The 22,305-nt window shown below is 37.3% G+C and overlaps 1 protein-coding gene and 1 long non-coding RNA gene across 2 annotated transcripts in view; one reads left to right on the plus strand and one right to left on the minus strand.

Annotated features, from left to right (window-relative positions):
* The first annotated feature begins 3,979 nt into the window (after positions 1–3,979).
* The window catches only part of LOC100692030 (NLR family CARD domain-containing protein 3-like), a 35,009-nt gene continuing 16,683 nt past the window's right edge, over positions 3,980–22,305 (plus strand). Inside the window, exons 1-8 of the mRNA XM_019357068.2 lie at positions 3,980–4,069; positions 4,481–4,604; positions 5,605–5,724; positions 5,979–6,098; positions 7,242–7,375; positions 7,524–9,333; positions 10,286–10,456; positions 11,786–11,959. Of these exons, the coding sequence (XP_019212613.1) occupies positions 4,492–4,604; positions 5,605–5,724; positions 5,979–6,098; positions 7,242–7,375; positions 7,524–9,333; positions 10,286–10,456; positions 11,786–11,959 (2,642 nt within the window). The 5' untranslated portion in view covers positions 3,980–4,069; positions 4,481–4,491. The remainder of the gene's footprint in view (positions 4,070–4,480; positions 4,605–5,604; positions 5,725–5,978; positions 6,099–7,241; positions 7,376–7,523; positions 9,334–10,285; positions 10,457–11,785; positions 11,960–22,305) is intronic.
* Positions 13,504–16,277, minus strand: LOC112844202 (uncharacterized). Its single transcript, XR_003216925.1, has 4 exons — positions 16,086–16,277; positions 15,661–15,767; positions 15,260–15,366; positions 13,504–14,377 (listed from the first exon to the last, which is right to left on the minus strand). It is a non-coding gene; the product is annotated as an uncharacterized LOC112844202 (long non-coding RNA).

Consider the following 22,305-nt stretch of genomic DNA (forward strand, 5'->3'; position numbering starts at 1 on the left):
AAGCAGAGACAACAGCACCCTCCAAATACACACTGTTCTTCCTCCACTGTTTAACACAAATTGGACCAGATTAAAACATATCATTTTTGTCCTTTGTCATATATTTGATATATCTGCTGACAGCTCATGCCTTCAGTGGTGTAGTGGTCAACACATTCAGGTGGCATTTTCATGGTTCCTACTTTGTTTCCAGTCAGAGAGACAAATCCTCTTTGGGAAAGTGTCAGGAAGTACATCCAGGATAAAACTGGCAAAACTCTGCTGTGGAGCAAATAAGTAAATAAGAGCACCTGGATGTGTTTTGCTTAAATGCTCAGCATTTAAGCAAAACACATCCAGCTTTAACCCCCCAGAACCAACTCAGTCATCAGTGCAGTGGATTTTAAAACATTTATCCTTTTTATTTGAGCACATTAGTCAGACGGTCTTAGATTTTACTCATGAGCTTGTTTTAAAGTACAAAAGCAATTCTGCAATGGGCAATTGGGCATGAGGGTCATGAACTTCAAATCATATGCATCTGTGTTAAGTGTAGTTACTTACTCTTGTTCATGAAGATACACAGTCGGGTTGATTATCAGCTTTTGCTGGTCAAACTTGTCTTCTACAGGTACGACCTCGTACATCTGATATCTGATGTAAAGCAGGTTTTGTGACTATTTTTCAATCATATATCAAGAAATGTTTGCACAACATTTTTATAATGTTTAAAGATCAGTTGAGAACAACACTGGATGACTGTTTTAAGCCATCATTCTGGGAAATCTGTGGTTTGTTGTGTTTGTTCTGGAACTGGATCAGCAGCATTCTATTGAGAGCACCAAAAAAAAAAAAAAAAATGATTATATAAATTTGATGACAACACCCTTTTATGCTTCCTGTGTTTCTTAATTATTTAGTTTAATGTCTGTTCACTTAATCTGTTGTTTTACTGTTATTATGTATATATTACTTTATGTTACTTAGTTTCTACAGCATTTTAGCATCACATCCCATTTTGGTTTAAATGCTAAACAGAGTGAATGAGGTTTTAAATCAAACAGAAACCGTTGCTGTTACTCTACTATTTAATAAATGGCAGAATATGTCAGTTCACATCAGGAGTTTATGAGAAACAAAGTCACCCCAGAGCTGCTGGACTGCATTCCATTAACACAAAGACACATTTACTGTCAGTACATTTGTGGCACAGTGAATTCCTCCTCAGCAAAGTCTGATGTTATGAAACACAAAAGCAAAGATGAGACAAGAGTTGGAAATGAATCAATAAATGAACGTCTTGTTTGTGAGAGCAGCATCAAAGTGATGTCTGACCTAATGTTCAATGTCTCTGATTTTGATCTTGAATGTGACAAGGTGCGTGGGTAACATTCATGGAGAAGACCTGCGATTCAAGACAAAAATAAACAAACAAAACTTTAATTTTGTCAAAACACAATGGTGAAAAAAAGTTGTTGTTGTTTTTTTTAAAATCATTTCTATTTTTGAACATATGATCTTATAAAAAACAACAACAAAACAAATAGAAAAATCCCCTGGTTGAAGATTTATCACATAATGAACTGAATTATATTTAGTCAAATGCTATGTTGTAAATTATAGTAGAAAATTAGTGAGTGACAAAATCAGCTATAAAATAAGCCTCCCAGAGGGGCTGTTTTTCTGAAGTAAAAACAGGGAGGGGTTCATAACTCTTTGAAAGACTGCAAACTTAAGAATTATGCCCATCATTTACAAAGATGTGCATGGAAATGTTAGTAAAATGTTCCTACTCTGCACAAAAAAGTGAATTCACATGAAAAATCCCTGTCAGATTTATGACTTGTGTTCACTGGCCAATTGATCCTACTGCTGTGTATACGTTAGTAATAATCCTAAATCAGCAAGCTTGTGCTAGCCTTTGGAAAGCTGGACACTGTTTGCATACAGTTACAATGATGATGTAAGATGCTGCATTTTCTATATAAAGAAATAAGTTTAGGTGGAGGTGAAGTAGAGAGAAAGGTAACAATGTTGTACCAAAAAGTTCAACTACACTGAAAAAAAGGCCATGTTGGATTTACTCGATTCAATAGTGGACATTGGTTGCACACAAATGTTTTGCTTTGGCAGAAACTTAAACAACTGATTTAAATCAACACAACTTTTTCATATTCAATAAACCTGTGCATTTTGTGTTCATAAAACGCGACTGAAACATGTTCAGATGAAGTAAGTTGAGCTCTTGGAATATTTTAATCTTTCACAATTTTGTCATTTTATTTCAACACTATTCAATAACTTTTACCCCAATACTACTTGGTCACTTATATACTACATGTTGTCTTCATATTATATAATGTTCAACAAAGTCTAGATCCTGGTTACCATAAAAATTGAATGGGTCTACAACAACTACCATCTTCCTTTCTTTATCCTGGTTGCAGGGGGGCTGGGGCATAACCCTGAAGTGATAGGTTACGAGGCAGGGTACACCCTGGACAGGTCACCAGTCTATCACATAGAAACAAACAACCATTTGCACTTACATTCATGGGTAATTTAGAATCACTAGTTAACCGTAACTCTAATAACTGCATGACTTTTAACTGTGGGAGGAAACCAGAATACCCAGAGAGAAACCAGTGCAAACTAGCCAGAATGTGGATTTGAACCCAAGACCTGCTTACTGTGAAGCAACAGCACTAACCACCATGCCAACAATCTAGAAAATACAGGAAAGCTATGATTTCCTGTATTTGATGCAGAATTTTTTTGTTTTTGTCCTAGACAGGTTAATCCACAATAAATAGCAATAGCATGCACGTGGTGTGTGTGTAGTTGTCTGCCTCTTATAACTCCAGTGATTTTCCTGCAGTTTGAAATTTTGTGCGATCTTGTGAATTTCATGAGTTCAGCAACTAACCACTCTTACTAGATTGTATCATGTCATCTCAACAAGGACAAATTAAGTTGCTGAATTTCGTACAGATCCTTCATGATTTAATTATGTTCAAAGAAACATGAAATTATTGTGTTCAAATTACAAGTTAGACTTTTTTAATGTAACAACCACCCAATTTACTTCTTTCGATATACCAAAAAAAGTAGAAGTGGCTGCTCGACTTGACTGAGATGGATGCCTTCCTCAAACCACGATCCAAAGAGCGCGAGACTGAAACCCGTGCGGTGTCGCGGGATTTAACATTGCTATATTATTAACTTACTTCACTTGAACATGATATGAAAAACTTAATCTACTCTCTCTGCATATCATGTAGTTTCTACACAATATAGTTACACTTAACTTTAAAGCATGAGGCAATTGTGTTAAATACACGCAAGATGCTTACGTAAATCCAAGAGCTGGGCAATCCCTTTTTTTCAGTGTAGATAAACTTAAGGCAGTGTCGGAGGTCGAAGGAGAAAACCAGAGGAGGCACAGCTTCCCAAAGTGTTTCCACTGGAGTGATAATGGTTACATAAAATACATAAATACATTAAATAACTATCTAAAAAGTAATGCTGAAATGACAGGGGTGCTGAATATCATTCCCTGCTGAATGTATTTCCCTCTATGGCATGTTGTTGCTCTTGGGCAAGAAACAAAATGTTTGGTGATTACACTGTCCTTCAATTATTATTGTCTTCATTTATGTACTTGTTATGTGACACCAACACCTCAGTGCTTAGCAAAATGAGGAGTAGAAGAAGGTTTGACCTTTGACCTGTGGGTGGAGCAAACCCTTCAGGTGCTAAATCGGCACATGACACAGTAAAGGTACTGGTAAGACTAATATCATTTTTATGCATGTTCAAATTGAAATAAGTACATTTAAAAAATATGAGCTTGTTTAAGAAAATCTGAAGACATATTTTTATTTGTTTTAGTTTGTAATCTGAGCACTCTGTGTGAGTGACTCCATGTTGGTGGCATTTAAGCAAATATCAATCTCTTTAAAAAGCCAATCTGTGTCTCAGAGTGTGAGTGAATGTAGTCATTCAACTTCCCGTGGAGAGGGGAGGGACTGCTCTCTTAAGGTGAGGCGGAAACAAAGGATTAAAAACAAAGCAGGAGGACAAAAACACGGTGAGTGTTACTGTGCATTTATGTGTTTTTCAGAATAATCAGAAAATTAGTTCCTGACTGGAAAACATGACATGAATGTTTCGCAAGTTAGAACAAAAACTGTGAATGTTGTTTTGAACCATTTCGATACTCAAGTTTGTGACTTAATCGAGAAAGAAGCATGATGGACAACATTAAATCTTTGCTTCATGGTCAGGACATCTTCCTGTCAGCAGTCTTTCTGTGGTTTTTAAGAGAGAACAAGGATCTGTTCATTTATTAGGTGGCGGGTCGAATAGGTTTATTATGTGTGTGTGTTTGTATTTAGGTGTCATATGACTGTTGTATTTCCTGTTCTGCAAGTCCCAGGTTTCTATAAATATGTTTGTCAGGATTTTCAACCTGCACTCACAGTTGTTGTTGTTCTGCCAGACTGCCTAAAGATGAAAAGTTTAGCTAAAGACAGAGCAGGAATCAGCAGTATGTCCATGAACAGTGACAATTCTCGAGATTATCCTCCACTCTTCAGTCATGATCCTGGATCCTCAGGCACAAAGTAAGTACTGTTTCTGTTTTACTTATACAACACCACTTTTTGCACAACCCACTCTCATATTTGCACTTTTCTGTTTCACTCCTTTGTGTTTGTATTGTTCACCTCTGTTTGATGTTGCGTTTTGTGTTTTGCAGTTTTAGCAAATGGAGTTTTTGTAGTCCTGTGTTGATTTTCTGTTATATGTAGCACCATGGGTCTTGTAGGAACACTGTCTCGTTTCACTGTGTGCTGTAACACTGCACATGGTTGAAATAACAATAAAGCAACTTGACTTGATTTACTGTAAATTTTAATCCATTAGAATTTCCTGTGTCTTAACGATACAGTCATGAAGTTTGTTATCTTACACACTTAGGATTGTTAAAATTTTGGTTTCCTGGCTTCAGGTAGGCTTTATTAACATTTTAGCTATTTTCCAGTTGTTTTGATCAAAACATTCAAAAAACTCACACAGTCATATTTTTAGCAATAAATTATGGCATGGTGATTTTCCTCAGTCAATAACTTACACAGGTGTCTTGCTTTCTCTCAGTATTGTGTTTTTAATCTCTTTATATTTTTTTCCCATGAAGTTTTGTAGTTTTATCTTTATTTGTAAATTAACTGCTCTTCTACTTTATCTATGATGTTGATTTGGTTAGATGCTACACCTTACAAGTGAACATGCTCTTGGAAGACCTTGTCTTAAAATAGTGAGTTAATTAACTAGCTTTGTGTGACTCATTATCCTGTTTACCAGTGTTTGATTTAGTGAATCCAGATGAAAGGAAAATAACTTGGATATGTACCAGAAAAACCTAAACAAAAACTGAAACTTAAAAAGATTAAGTAGTGATTCAAAAGTCGTCTAAAAAGGAAAACCATGGTTCCAGCTTACCCTAAAGAACAGACGTTTTGAGAATATCCAGTGCTTCAGCCTCATGAATCTGACACAGAGAGAAGCTGTTAAATGGCCATCAAGAGGAACATGTAGAAGAACATTCTATGTTTGTGTTTCCAGAAGTCAGCAGCACAAACACGAAGCAGTCTTTCCAGGAACCAGCACGATGTCCATGAACAGTGGCAATTCTCGAAATTATCCTCCAGTCTTCAGTCATGATCCTGGATCCCCAGTCACAAAGTAAGAGACTGATTCTGTTGTAAACTGAGCTGAAGATGATTTCATTTTTTGACGTCTTCAAGGTCTTCAAGAGATAGCGAGTTAATTAATTAGCTTTGTGTGACTCCCGATTCCCGTTGCTAGGATTTGTGAGCCCAGATGAAAGAAAAATAACTTTGATATGTTTCAGAAAAACCTAAACAACAACCAAAGCACAAAAATATGGAAACATGTAGAAGAGCAATGTGTGCTTCATTCCATGTTTGTGCTTCTAGATGTCAGCAGCACAAACACAGAGCAGAGTTTCCAGGATCCAGCTCCATGTCTATGAAGAGTGACAACTCTAAAAATTATCCCCCAGTCTTCAATCATGAACCTGGGCCCTCAGTTACACAGTAAGAGACTGATTCTTTCATAAACTAAGCTGTTGAAGCTTTTTAATTTCGCAATATTCTTTCAAAGGGGTTTGTCAGGGTGGAACCACTGAACTTTTCTTCACCACCTCAGGAGCAGGTTATATTTGAAATTAAAGATCAAAGTATGAAACGACTATTTATGGAAGAATTCATTCTGTGGAAAGTCTCATATATAAACCCCAACTGTGTTTCTTTAAGTTTGCATCATGTGTTTGACATATTTATGATGTTGATTGGTAAGATACGCCCAACCCAACACCTTTAGTGTGAACATGCTGGTAGATAGACTCATAAACCGTAGCTTAATATAGCAAGTTAATTAATTAGCTTTACTCATTATCCTAATTACCAATGTTTGAATGAATAAATCCAGATGAAGAAAAGTTACCTTGGGTATAATATATCAACTTTATTAAGATACTGGCTTTTTTCTAGTCTTTCTGACCGAAGCGCTAAACAATTTCACACATTCACATAACATTTTTTTTGGCTTTGCTTCTTTTTTTCTCCCCAAACAACGTCTCAAAAAGCAGTTGTGTCTTTTTGTCTGTATTATGTGTTTCCCCTCTTGATATAAGATTTGTTACTTTATGTTCCTTTGCAAAATAACTGTTTTCCTAACAGTACACTTATCCATGTTTGTGATTGGTTAAATGTTGCCAATGCTACACCCATACAAATATGCTCCTAGCTAGACTGATAAATCCTGGGTTAACATAGTGAGTTAGTTAGTTAACCAGCTTTGTGTGGCTTCTTATACTGATTACCAATTGCAGGATTTGTGAATACTTAAATAAGAAATATAACTGGTATAAACAGAAATCCAAACTCATGAATACAAACTAAGGACTCAAAAGTGATTTAAAAGGATGACCTGAGATTATAAACATAAAGTAAAACACTATTTGTCCTGAACTGAGCTAAAGATCAGCTAGCAGCAGGAATAAATATTTTGCCTAGACGTTGCAATGCATTCAAAACAATGTGTTTATGAGTCATTCACAATTTGTTAGCTACAGCCATGAGCAGTGACGTGTGTCATCTCCAGTAAGTATTTAAACTTTGGTATTTCTGAAATGACTGCTTTTCTTTAGTCAGAATGAATTTTACTTGTATTCACAGAGAGAAGCTACTGGAGCGAAAACCTTGGTCCTACTGTGAATTATGTCACAATGTCCTGAAGGATTCATCAAGAGACCCCTCTTGTCCCCAATGTGGAGAAAGATGTAGAACCAGAGCTGGTCTGGAGAAAGCCAGTAAGAACAGCTGTGTACAAAGAAAGACTTAACAGATTTCTTGTTGATGGGGTTGTTTTTGGCAAACTGGACACATTATACAGTTTTCTTGCTCTCTTGTTTCATTGTTTTTTGTTTGTTTGTTTGTTTGTTTGTTTGTTTTTAACAGATGCAGGGCTGCAGAAAGTTTCCGATGCACTAAAGGTCACTCTGAGGAGAAGATGTGAACGTGTAACTGAAGGACCTGATAAAACAGGAAGTGGAACCCTCCTCAACAGGATCTACACTGAGCTCTACATCATAGAGGGACAGAACGAAGAGTTTGATACCCAACATGAGGTGAGGCAGGTGGAGAACGCTTCAAAGACGAAGACCCTCTGTGAAACACCAATCAGCTGCCAGGACATCTTTAAAACCTTGCCTGACCAACAGAGACCCATCAGAGTGGTTGTGACATATGGTGTTGCTGGCATTGGAAAAACCTTCTTGGTGCAGAAGTTCACTCTGGACTGGGCAGAGGGCTTAGAAAACCAACACATCAGTGCGGTGGTTCTGCTTTCATTCAGGGAGCTGAACTTGGTCAGAGACGAGCAGTACAGTCTTCTGGAGCTGATCCATGTTTTCTATCCAACATTACAGAGCATCACATCAGAGCAGCTCCCTGTTTGTAATCTTTTGTTCATCTTTGATGGCCTGGATGAAAGCAGACTTTTGTTGGATTTCACCAACATGAAGTTTGTTTGTGATGTCACACAGAAGTCAACCATCAGTGAGCTGCTGATAAATCTCATCAAGGGGAATCTGCTTCCCTCAGCTCTCATCTGGATAACTTCCCGACCTGCAGCAGCCAATCAGATCCCTCCTGCATGTGTTGACAGGACGACAGAAGTACGAGGGTTCACTGATGCTCAGAAGGAGGAGTACTTCAAGAGGAGATTCATAAATAAAGAGCTGTCAAGCAGAATCATCTCCCACTTGAAGACATCCAGGAGCCTTTACATTATGTGTGGGATCCCAGTTTACTGCTGGATCACTGCTACAGTTCTGGAGCACATGTTGACTACAGAGCAGAGAGGAGAGCTGCCCAAGACCCTGACTGACATGTACTCACACTTCCTGCTGGTTCAGACAAAGAAAAAGCAAAAGTACCATGAAGGAAAAGAGATGAGTTCGCAAGAGATCACCAGTGCTGACAGGGAAGTTCTTCTGAAGCTGGGGAGGCTAGCATTTGAACATCTGCAGAAAAAGAACATCCTGTTCTACCAAGAAGACTTGGAGCAGTGTGGTCTGGATGTCACAGAGGCCTCGGTGTACTCAGGAGTTTGTACAGAGATCCTCAAAAGAGAGTCTGTGATCTTCCAGAAACCAGTTTACTGCTTTGTTCATCTGAGCATTCAGGAGTTTCTGGCTGCAGTCTACATGTTCCACTGTTACACCAACAGGAAGACAGAGGAGCTGCAGGACTTCTTTACTGAGGATGATAAAGGAAATAACATATCTCTGGAAAATATCTCATCTCTGGAAGATTTTCTGAGAGAAGCCATGGAGAAATCCTTGCTTCTTGGGAATAGCCACCTGGAACTGTTTGTTCGCTTCCTTCATGGCCTCTCTCTGAACTCCAACCAGAGACTCTTAGGAAGTCTGCTGGGTCAGACAGAGTACAATCCACAAACCATCCAGAGAGTCATCAACAACCTAAAGGAGATTCGCAGTAATGGCAAGTGTCCTGACAGCTGCCTAAACATTTTCCACTGTCTCATGGAGATGAAGGACCTCTCAGTACATCAGGAAATCCAAGCGTTCCTGAAGTCACAGAACAAATCAAAGAAGGAACTCTCTGGAATCGAGTGCTCAGCTCTGGCATATATGTTGCTCATGTCAGAGGAGGTTATGGATGTGTTGGATCTGGAAAAGTACAACACATCACTGGAAGGACGACAGAGACTGCTACCAGCTGTGAAGAACTGTAGAAAGGCTCGGTGAGTACAAGTTTGATTAACATTGTAAAAACTTTTAGACGAATAGTTTAGTTCTTACTAAAACATACTGCTTGCTCTTCTTACACTGTTACATATAAAGGAAGCATTACATGTCAATTTAATTTGGTCACAAAGAGATAGCTCAGTAGGTAGAGTGTTGGCCCTATGATCAGAAGATCGGGGGTTCGATTTCCCTGAACAGCTACCCTGAGGTACTGCTGAGCAAGGCACCGTCCCTACACACTGCTCCCCGGAGCCCAATGGCTGCCCACTGCTTCACTGAGTGAATGAGTTAAATGCAGAGAGGAATTTCCCCACGAGCTCAATAAAGTATGCATTATTGTTAAATGGTTTTGAGCTATTTAAAACCGGTAAATGTTTTTTAAACAAAAAAAAAAAAGTTTTGATTATTTAATTTTTTGTATTTCTGCTGTTTCACCTGAATCAGTTACAGTGGTGACATGTGAAGTTGAAGGGATAACACAGAATTTTGTCAAAGAGATTTAGTATCAGCAGCAGAAAGAACATTTGAGTGAGTTACAACAATATTTACTTAAAAATTCAAAAAATCACAATGAGCTTCCATAAACTACTGATAATATGACACAAAGATTAAACTGCAGGATGTGTTGAAATGAGCAATGAAGCATTTTATTCATTTGGAGTCCAACTTTCTGAACAGTAAGATGCACCCTCACTGGCTCTCCATTTCAAATTGGGCCAAAAGTGCAGGGTAGTCTAAAAAGAACTCAATCCCTCTATTTTAACTGCACATTAAATCAAAAGAAAAATTATAATTTGTGGGTCTGACAGAGACTATGAGAATTAATATTTTATGAAAAAAAAAGCAGAGCAGCTGAACCACTGATTATAAAGAGAAAGTTGTTTTTTTCATCAAGAGCATGAAGTTTCTTCTTAATAACAACATGTTTTCTAATATGTGTCAACACAGACTACATGATGTCTTGATCTCAGAGAAGCTCTGTAACACTCTGACCTCAGCTCTGAAGTCCAGCCCCTCCTATCTCACAGAGCTGCACCTGAGTTCAGTCAACCTGCAGGAATCAGCAGAGACACTGTTTGCTAGTCTGGGGCATCCAAACTGTAGACTGGAGACACTCAGGTCAGTTAACTGAATTTGTTGTTGTTTCTGAAGGTCTTTCAGTAGTTTGAACGGTGAAGTGTTCTCCTTATAACCCAACTCCACTGCTGTATGACAGAGGATGTGGATGTACTGATGCAATTTTCTTTATTTTTTTCTGTTTTTAATATGATACCTCAGCTTCATCCTTCCGGGATTCGGATTTCAGTGGCTCATTGTCACTTAATATATCAACAATATATATTTTAATCAATTCCCACAAATCCAGCACTTATATTTTTGGAAAATCCTGCACACAGTTACAGTAATCTAATAATCTTCAGCCCAACATTGCACCAATAATTAACCAGGGTCAGATCTAGTCTGGTGTCTTAAGTTGAACAGCTGAAATATGAGGGGGGCAGCGTGGGTGAGACAAAGACCAGAGTTTAGAGCAGCCAACTAATAACATGCAGGCTGCTGGTGTGAGACGCTTTTCAGATGCTGACATTTTTAAGATGAGTTTTTACTTCAAGAATAAACGATAGGAAAAAAAAAACAGATACTAAAAGCCAGTCCATATGTACCAACATCATCTTGGTTTCTAGAAGCTGAAGCAGGCAACAGCTGCACTTTTCAATTACATGGTATTAAACACAAAGACTAACTCTCCAAAACCTCAGAACAAAATCTCTGCAGCTTTATCTGTAAAGATACTTCTTACAAACACTGCTATAATAAATTCTGTTAAAAGCTGGAGTGAAATAAGATGGAATTAATAAGAGTAAAGTTAATATTTACTGAAAACAAGTGTTTCAATCTCCGGTTTAAATGTAAACACACAGGAACACACAGAGGCTGCTTAACTCTTGCTGTGAGGATTTAAAGAGAGTCTAAATAGGTGGTTAATAGCTGGTGTGGTAAGCCACCATCTCTGTTCAATAATGAATGCTCGCAGTGGCCTTTTGTACACCTCTTTTAAACCATCTGACTTTTCTGTTCAACATGTGAACATGGGCATCCTTGAAAGTGTGACCTTTATCCTTTAGGTGCAGATGTACAGCTGAGTTATCCTTTGAGGTGGCTCTTCTTGGTTGTGCCATGCTTTTATAGAGTGACTGTTTGGTTTCCATTATCTGGAGGTCCAGCTGAATGCTGTTGCATTTGGCAATAATCTGTACAGTTTGTAATAGCCTGTATCAGTACTGGATGTTCACTTGATTTACTTACAAGAAAAATGATGATCCTATCTCCATTTTAGAGAAAAACTAATTATTTAGGACATAATAATGCTGAGCTGCACATTTGAAACATGAAAACATCTGTTTGCATTACCAATTATTTTATCTACATGTACTATTCTTTATTCAGATTTGAGAATTGCAGTTTGTCAGAGGAAAACTGTGCTGCTCTGGTCAGTGCTCTGAAGTCCAACCCCCCTGATCTAAAACGTATGGATATAATAGGAAACAACCTGCAGGATTCAGGAATGAAACAGCTGTGTGATTACCTGGAGAGCCCACACTGTAGACTGGAGACTTTAAGGTCAGTTCACTCCACTGCTGAGGAACGAAACATATTTCTTTAGATTCTGTTTGTCAGTGTGACAAAAAAATTGAAACATTGATATCAAATCTGCAGAGCAAGCACTCTCATATACAAAGACACTATTTATTGTATCTTTTCTCACTGTCATAATATAAAGATGTAACAAATAATTTTGTTCCTACCCTTTATTTGTCTTGTCCTTCCAACAGACTGACTTCTTTGCTTTAGATTCTGTGCTGTGGTGAGTAATATTCAGATACTTTAGCTGGATTAATTAATGCAGAAAATGAAAGGTTATTTTAAGATTAGTATTATTATTGTATTGTTTTTTGTATTCTTATTTATTGTGACAAAAAATCTTGTCAGTATGTGGATAAAACACAGTAAACGTGACTGTGCCCATGAAGCATATGCAACAATCTTTTTAAGACAAACACTTTTCAATCTTTCACAGGTTGAAACACACAGTGATGCCTGCAGAGTGATCCTTGAAGTCAAAGACTGATTCTACCCAGACTTCTTGAATCTTATGCAGAGCATGCAAAGACAGACAAAGACAGTGTGGCCTTAACTCCAACTGCCTTTCCATGCTGGATGACTCTTATGACTCCAGTGGATGTGTCAGTACTGGCATAATCACATTCCTAAGCTCTGAGACATTCAGTTCATTCACCTAAGCAGCATTTTGTCCCGGTATCTTACATCTTCCTCAGTTCTGATTTGTTGCAGAGCAGAATCTTGTGAAACAGGTTTCATTGCATTCATTTCACATGCAAGGATGCACTGAGGAGACCACAGTGAGAATGCTGTGCACTCAAAAAGCAGAGATGCCCATGCAAACTAGAGGATCAAAGGACTGTCCTTTGATCTGAAAGAGTCACTAAGCTCTGGAACAAGTGTTGGAATATGTTATTGGCAAAACTGATCACTTATTTTCTGCCTCTATCGAATCTCCTGAGTTGAATGTTACTTCTACTTTTACAGTGGCTGCTCTCCAGCTGGTCTTGAGGCCAGGCTTTGCTTGGGCAGGTCCTGCTTTATTACTTTGCCATGAAGCGTTGTAGTAATTTCAGAGTGCACATTATCGTGCTAGTGGTGTTGCATTAGTGCTCCAGCAGTGTGTTAGTCAGTGCTGTGTTATATTACAGTTCAAAAACATGTGTGTCACATGTTTACTGTGTTGAATGGTAATCTGCGCACTACTGAGAAAAGACAGATAGTTAAAGAAGCATGGTGCAGTAAAAAGTAACACCCCGCTCACACCTCTTAGCTTGTTCCACATTTTGTCATTTTAGTCTCATTGTTAGCATGGGAGTTTGCTGAAATGTAGCATTGTGTCAAGTGTAAACATGAACATTTTCTGCAAAATGAACATGAGATAACTGTGAAGACATCACATGAATAAAAAACATAACAGCATAAAAAAGCATAAAAGACATGTTGATTTAATATAAACATTGCGCAGTTATATCAAGCAAAAGTAAAGCTTATAAAATATAATTTTATTGCCATTGTATTTTTTTTCATGTTACTCTAACAGATTTCAGTGTGTACACATGTGCAGACAGAGACTTAGTAGAACAAAAGTCTTTTTGCAGTAATGAGGCATTCTGGACTCTCAGCAGATTATTTTCACCCTGGACTTGAGTGAAACCAACAGAGGAAACAAACTTAATGTTAAATATCTCTGTGCAGGTTAATTTCAGTGTGTTCACTCCAGCATGACAGCTGAGAGAATAGAATAGAATAGAACTTTATTAATCCTTTTGGGACATCTAATCACGGAAACTATGAAGTTAGGAATACAACACCAGTTCGCCTTAAATACCTGCTCTTCTCTTCTCTTCTGATGGGAATGGTGGTAAACAGGGTGGTTTGTGCTGAAGCTGGATGAGCTGTGTCCTGATGATTCAGAGTTGTTGAGATGGCAGCAGCTTAAGTGTAAATGCTCTGGCTGGGACATGTTACTGGGAGGTTGGGTGCTTTATCCAGCAGCGACTGACAGATCGATGAAAATAAGAGCAGATAACTGTCAGTGCAGAGTGAACTGCTCTAAGAATAGTTCCACTGTCACAGAGTGTAGAGTGCACCATCATCCCCTTTGTGTCACTCAGGATCTGACAGAGGGTCATCGGTGTATCTGGACTGCTCTGCTGCTCCTTTGTCTTTCTACACACTCTCTGTAGACACCCTGAGACTCCCACACACCTTCACCTTCACACTCACATCTTCCATTTTTACTTCATTTTTTTTTTTATTCAACTAAATATTCCAAAGCCAGAATGATTCTGCAGATTTTTCTATCCATGACACCACATATACAGTCATGTAAAGAGCACAAAATCTGCTTCAATGTCTGTGAGCCAATGTAAAAACTCTGGTTACTTCTGTGTTGTTTGGTGTTGCAGCACCACCCTGTGGAATGATGACAAACTTCAGTTAACGCTCACTGAAACTGCAACAGACCAATAGATGCCACAAGAATTAAATAAAACATATTTGTGTGGTTAAAGTCAGAGTTTTCTTCTTGCCTAATTGTGTTTGACTCAAAGGTTTCTTAAAGGTGCCAGTCGCCTCTTTTTACAGTGAAGTAGATCAAAAGAAGATATGAGCATGAAGTTGTGTGTTTGGCACAACAAGATTAGTTTGATAATCTATTGTAGTGTCTAAAAATAATTCAGACTGTATAATCAGAGTGATCAATTACATCTATTTGTTTTAGGAGCCTTTCGTTATTCAATTCAATTTTATTTATATAACACCAAATTAATAAAGCTGCCTCAAGGCGCTTTATATATTGTAAGCTAAAGAGCCTACAATAATACTGAGAAAATCCATATAATCACATGACCCTCTATGAGCAAGCACTTTGACAACAATGGGAAGCAAAAACTCCCTTTTAACCAGCAGTATCCGGCATAACCAAGCTCAGGCCAGGGAGGCCATCTGTTGCTAATCACTGCTACTTTAAAGTAGTAGTGATTAGCCCGGTAATAGGAATGGATTGATCATATTTAAAATTGAAGCATACAATCATGCAATCACCTGATGTCCAGCCACTCTGTCAAACTTTTTCAAATACATTTTTTTAAAATTAAACTTTAAAATAATTTCATTGCATGTACTTTTCTATATACATATATATGTACTTTAACATGATTTATAAGTAATTTAATCACATAGAGTATCAACTATTTTGTCCTTATTAGATGCAGACTTGACTTAGATTATCCAGTTAGACAGACAGTTATGAGAATGAGAAGATGAGAATGCTATTAAACTCCGATTCTTCTTTACTTTGGTCTGCATCTCCAGGTTACAACGACACGTTACTTTGAATTTTCTATACATCGTATCTGTTATCCATTTTCCTCTTGCTCTCTCCTTTTCTCCTTTTTGTAAAACTAAATAAACACAAACAACACAGATCATTATCTTCTCATCCACTGAGCACAAATAATGTCTTAATTTAGACTTAAAATTGCAAACAGCAACAATATAAATCGAACATTAGCCTTAACATTCAGTGAACTAGCATTATTCATTTTCATAACAAGTTAGCAAACACATGCTAACGTATATTCACTAGCACTGGATATAAAAATGATTCATAGCCACACAGCTGAACTAGTAGCTCAGTATTCTCATAGTATATCACAAATCAAACAGTATGAATATAATACACCAGGAAAACTTACAGGTGTACGTGGGCCAAGGTTTCACTTCTAAGTGCACACTTGTACTTTACCTGCTTTGCATAACAAGCTTCCCAAGTACCAACTCTGACCACAAGAGGGCACCAAAGCTCACAAAACAAAAGAATGTTAACATTCAATTTAAACTATACAGACAAATGAATTTTAAACCACAAATGAATATACTGTACTTCATGTATAATTCCATTCATGCTATTTAACTTCAATTAGATTGATAATTAGCTCAACCTCACATGAACATCCATTTGATCAATGATCTCTTTTTAATTTATATAAATAGCAATATGTTTCCTCACATTTTTTTATAACTCTGTTTGCTAATCACAACACACTCAATATAATTTCTTTTATTAAATCATCCATATTAAATTTAGATATTGTGTGAATATTTGCTTAGTCATTCTCACCAAGCACTAAAGTTCTCAGACAAGATCTGGGCTCCGTGCCACTGTTGAATTCCCCGCCTGTACAAACAATGACAGCACATAAGCAGACACACACACACACACACACATGCACGCACACAAAACCATTAGATTTGTCAGAAGATCAGGTATTAGAACCATTTCATTACATTAACCTCCTAGGACCTGGCGTCCACATATGTGGACATCACATTTTGGGCTATTTAGACCAAAATACTCAATTTTGCTCTACAACTGCCTGATATCCACTTATGAGGACATTATACTGCTACTGTTCTATCGAAATTTTAAACGAATATCCCCGTATGTGGCTCTCATTTGTCTTAGAAACAAAAATTAGGTAAAAAAAGTATCTGGTAATTCTTTGTTTTTACACTACTGTAATTTCACTGTATAACATTGTCTTGCTTGTGGTGTTGCATTAGTGATCTAACAGTTTGTTTTTCAGTGCTTTGTCATATTACAGCTCAGATAAGGTTGTGTCACATGGACTGTGTTAACTGAGAATCCAGTTTTGTAATTTTGAAATATTTGGAAAATACAGATACTTGGTTAAATAAGTACAGTCCATCTGGAAAGTCAGTCAAAAAAAAAAGATTTTGTCATGTTACGGTCTTAATTCAAGATGGATTAAATTCATTTTCATCTCTATAAGGAACACACTACAATGACAAAGCTGAATTAATGAAATTGTTGGAAATGTATTTAAAAAAATAAAATATTTAAATAATATATATCATATATTTATAGCCTTTGCTGAATACTTTGTTGAAGCACTTTTGGCAGCACCTACAGCCTCTAGTAATTTTGAGTATGATGCTATAAACTTGGCACACCTATTTTGGGGGCTCTTTCTCCCATCATTGTTTGCGGAACCTCTTAAGGTCTGTCAGGTTGGATGTGGAGCATCAGTGCTCAGTGATTTTCAGAGCTCTTTTTATTGTTCAGTGAGGTTCAAGTTTGGGCTCTGGCTGGGCCACTCTTGGAAATGAGATTTGAATCTCAATGAGATTTTTACCTGGATAAATAAAAGATTAATAAAACCTTTTAAAAAATACATTCACTGGACACTCCCGAACAGAGATGGGCAGTAACGCGTAATCCGATTACTTTTTTCAAATAACAAATAAAGTAAGGGATTAGTATTGCAAAAACGGTAATTAGATTACTGTTACTTTCCCGTAAGCATGCTGCGTTACTGCGTTACTTAAACCGTGATTTTTTTGCGAGAGTGTCTCATGACAATGACGTAAGCGAGTGCGACGTTCGTGGCAACAGCTGTGTGCAGATCAACAATGGATAATATATCGAGTGCGGGAGAGAGTATGAGCATGCAGCGTTTAAAGCGTAGAAGTACTGACCTTACTTTGAGTCTGATTCCATAAAAAGTGACAAAAACATTAGTGTCCACTGTTCACTGCATGGGAAGAAAACTTCTTTTTACAGCGAAAAACCCCCTAACCCTGCTATATAGATCAAAATAGAGCAACGGGACCGCTGAGTCTTTGATTTTATTTATTTTCTGCTGTGTTTCACTTGCATTTATTTGACAGACTGAGTCTAAACACAAAAAATATTTTATTTTATGTGCTGGAATGTGCAGAAAATAGGTTTAAATGTTAAACTAATTTCTTCCAGTCACAGAATGTTGCATATAATTTAATTTGTGCTTGATGCATAAAGTTAAAAGATTAAAACTAATAAAACCAAGTTTTAAAAAGAGACGTTTCCATTTGATTACATTTTGTATGATGGATTATGCAGAAAAAGTAGAATTGGGCTGAAAGAGCTATCGCTTTATCACCTATTCAGGTTGTAAATCATGTTTTTAAAAAGTAACTAAGTAACTAGGTAATTAATTACTTTTGAAAATAAGTAATCAGTAAAGTAACAGGATTACTTTTTTGGGGAAGTAATCAGTAATTAGTTACTGATTACTTTTTTCAAGTAACTTGACCAACACTGGTCCCGAAGCCACTCCTTTGTTGTAAGCATGATGCTGCTTCACTGTAGGGATGGTATTGGCCAGATGATGAGTGGTGCCTGGTTTCCACCAGATGTGACTCTTGGCATTGAGGGCAGCCTTTGTTTCGTCCAATCAGTGATTTTCTTTTTTTTTTTCACGTGGTCAGCAAGTCCTTCAGTTGCCTTTTGGCAAACTGTAGACAGGCTATCATGTGTCTTTTACTGAGGAGTGGCTTCCATCTGACCACTCTACCATACAAGCCTTGTTGTTGGAAAGCTTCAGAAATAGTCGTCCTTCTGGAAAGTTCTGTCTCTCCATAGAGCAAAGCTGGAGCTCTGTCAGAGTGACCATTGGATTCTTGATCACCTACACTCAGCTCAGCTTCTACCATCTCTCACATTGGCTGGGGAGCCAGAAGAATCCTTCCAGACTTCTTCTATTTACGGATGATGGTAACCGCTGTGTTCACTGGGACCTTCAGTGCTGCAGAAATGTTTCTGTACCCTTCTCCAGATTTTTTTCCTAGATACAGTTCTGTCTTTGAAGTCTACATAAACTGTAATTCCTTGGACTTCATGGCTTGGTTTGTGTGCTGGCATGCACCATCAACTATGTGACCTCATCAAATCATAATAACTCATACGGAATCATCACCTATCAAAAGAATTTTCCACAGGTGGACTCTAATCAAGTTGGGGAAAGATCTGAGAGATGATCAATAAATTTGCCAAAACAGGATGCACATGAGCTCAAGTTTTAGTGCCACAGCAAAGGCTGTACATAATCGCCTGTGAACAACTAAATCAGTGGTTCTTAACCTTGTTGGAGGTACCGAACCCCACCAGTTTCATATGCGCATTCACTGAACCCCTGAATACTTTCAGGATGCTCTGTGTGTTTTTGTTTGTTGCCTTACTGCTTTTAAAATGTTTAAAATGATTTTTTACATATGTTTGGTTAAAATATAAGGATGTAAATCTCAGAGGTTAATGTTGGACTGCAACAGGCAATCAAATATTAAATAAAATATATTCATGGGTTTAAACTCAGACTTTTCTTATTGTCTAATCATATTTGACTGAGTTTTCTTTACAGTCACCATCAGCTCCTCACAGTGAAGCAGATCAAAAGTAGATACAAGCAGCAACATGTGTGTTTGTCCCACAAAATTAAACAGCAAAACAACCACACAAAAACCACACTTTATTTATGTTTAGAAGGACTTTAATTAAGTTGATCAAAACACATAGCTGTAGATGACCATTTTTATTTATACTTTTTATTCAGAAACATTTTTATACAACAAAATAAAAAAGAAAACAAAATATTATGAGGCAATGGGAAGACAAATATATGCACGCATATACATCTGCACCTACATGCATAAATACATATGTACATGTTAGTATTGCAAGTTCTATGTATTAAAGAATGTTGCCACAGTTTATGACGCCCAGCCCTTTTCTCCAGCGTCTCCTTCCCAAGTCCCCCTGAAGTCACAGGGTAAAAGTCATACAGTCCAACATTTCCAATGTTACGAGAATGCTTTTAAAAAGAGCTCCATGTCCTCTGTAAAGTGAAAATCAAAGAGGAAGAAGTCCCTCTACCCAAACACACTGCAGATGACAGGCCAGGCCTGAAAAAAACAACATTTAAAAATGCCAGTTGTTGTAACGCAAACAGAGTGCCAACGTGATCAGTGTAAGCAAACTAGATGATTCCTAGAATTATGAAATCATTAACAGCAAATTTATATATGAAAGACTCTGTCCCAACACTTTACGATCCACTTGCAAGGTTTCCACTGTATCCATGCAGGGTACATGTTTCCGGTTACTGTGGAGGTCGCAATATGGCGCTCCACAGTGACTGCAGCCAGACCCTTCTCACAAATTGTTGTGCTAGCCCTTCCATGTTGTGAAGTTTTAACTACCCTTTGAGCCTTCAATTTAACACTACCAGCAGACTAGGGGATTTTATGATTTAAACTAGCTAATCTCAAGTGATTTAAATTACATTATCTAACCTTTTTGATGCTATTTACAGAACAAATAAAAATAAACAGATACTTGGTAAGTAACAGCAACGTTTATCAGAACAGTTTGAACTTTTGGTATATTTCAGGTAAACTGTTTTAAAGTGTTTTTTGATTTGTGTCATGAAATTCTTTCTGCATCTTCTTTCTGCAGCAGTTATATAATATAAGTTTAGCAGCAGGCAACATGATAGTAAACAAAACAATAATATAAAATAATAATGACAATAATAGTAATAGAAAGTCACAGGACAGTTATTTGCCATTAAGGAGACGGGATGCAGTAGGGATAAAAGAAACCTGGAGTCTTTTGGTCTTCCTCACAGATACTCTAAAGCAACAACTCAAACTCACTGTGAAGTGGATGGTTCAAACTATTAACAATAAAATGAGCCTTCCTAAGCACATTTTTATTGTAATTGGCCAAAAGTCCATCTTACCAGCACTCTGAAATTTTGCTAGCAGTTTTTACCAGAAGACCCAACCGATTCTTATTCTTCACCGTCAGGTTACTGAACCAGGCAGCGATACAAAAAGACATCACAGATTCAATAAAACTTCTATAAAACAAAGACAGCATCTCAGATGAGACATTAAAAGATCTAATTTTCCTAAAAAAGAACAGTCTTTGTTGAACTTTAATCATTTACTTGTTACTAAAACTGATTCTGAAGTAGGAGTTCATCAACTTATCCACACAAGGCACATTATTTGAGACTATGTTCATGTTTTGGACTTTATTCACCCCAAAATATTTTTTTGTTAATGTGGTGCAAATACTCCTTTGTAATAGTACTTTGCTTGATTGTAAAAATCATAAATATTATACTGCCATGTATTTACAGCTAAGAAAACTGCCACATCTAAGAAGTGCAACAACCTCAGCTCCTTGTTGCTGCTTCCAATCTGCAAAGCACTCTCACTCCGTTCTGTAAAAGACTTCGACAATTTGACTTTCAAACCCAAAGGCAACATCTATCCCCCTGTATGATTCTCAGCTTCTAAGTAGTTAAGTGTCTTTGTGAAGAAACTTTGTGCTTGGATAGGAAAATCTGGAAACATTACTGTGAATGTCCACAAGTAGTAGTTAAGTCCAGCATCTCCCTCTAGTGGTCATATATAAACCATGTGTGAGGATGGTGTTGATGTAAAATATGAATCATAGTGTTCCAGTCAGTCATCAGTTGTAATTAAAATGTGTTCAGAGGGCCTCAGTGTCTGAATGGTTCCAGTTCAGCTCCATAACAGCAGCGTCCCTGGTTTGATTCCTGTGTTTCAGCTCATATCTGCCTCTCTCACTGAGGGGGACGTCCACTACATGGAAATGGATTTGTTCATCAACCAAACTACAGATCACTGAGAGCAGAGGAGATTTTGTCGTGATAGAGAAGAAAAAAAATCCCAAGAAGGATCATCTCGGTTAAACTCAAATTAGATACAACTTTACTTAGATGTATATGTTTTTTTTCAGTAATTGTATTTCAGTGATTTTATTAAAAGTGTTACAGTTTCTTTACGATTATATTTTTACAAAGGGTGTTCACTTGTATTTTTACCAAATGAAAAAAAGTCAAACAACTGTCTGGGTAATTATATGAAAAGTAAACCAACCACTAACAGGAAGAGGGCGGGCTTTACTTGGTGTCAGTGACAGAAATGAAAAAGCTGAAATGAGTGAGAAGGACGATGAAGGAAACATCTGTGCTGTGTCTGCTCTGTAAGTAGAATCTCTGTGTTTGTTTGAATTCTTGTACTTTGACTGTCTGCTCTCCTGATAACTGATGATGGAGGAGAAGACATGAAAAACAAATCAGGCTGAATTCAAGTTCAAAACACCACGAGGACCAACTGCAGGTCTGAACTGACTCTTTATCTTTGCTCAGGAGTCGAGGAAACACAGCAGGCAGTGAAAAGCTCAAATCATTCACTCATTATATCAACACAGCTGCACAGTGGACACATGACTGTACTGGGTTATTTAAAAGTAGTAGATATGTTGCTTATATTGACCTGATGTGGATATAACTACAATCAGAAGGAAACAATAATTGTATTAAGAGATATTTTTTTGGATAAGAACTGAAGTAGAGAGGCTTGAAGATCCTAAACTTTGGATAATATTCCATGAGCTGTATTTTTGGTTAATGTATTTTATTTTCTAACCCTGAAAAGAGGAAGTATGTAATCAGTTCCATTAATTT

Source organism: Oreochromis niloticus, linkage group LG3, assembly GCF_001858045.2.
Source record: "Oreochromis niloticus isolate F11D_XX linkage group LG3, O_niloticus_UMD_NMBU, whole genome shotgun sequence".
In the NCBI taxonomy this organism is placed as follows: Eukaryota; Metazoa; Chordata; class Actinopteri; order Cichliformes; family Cichlidae; genus Oreochromis; species Oreochromis niloticus.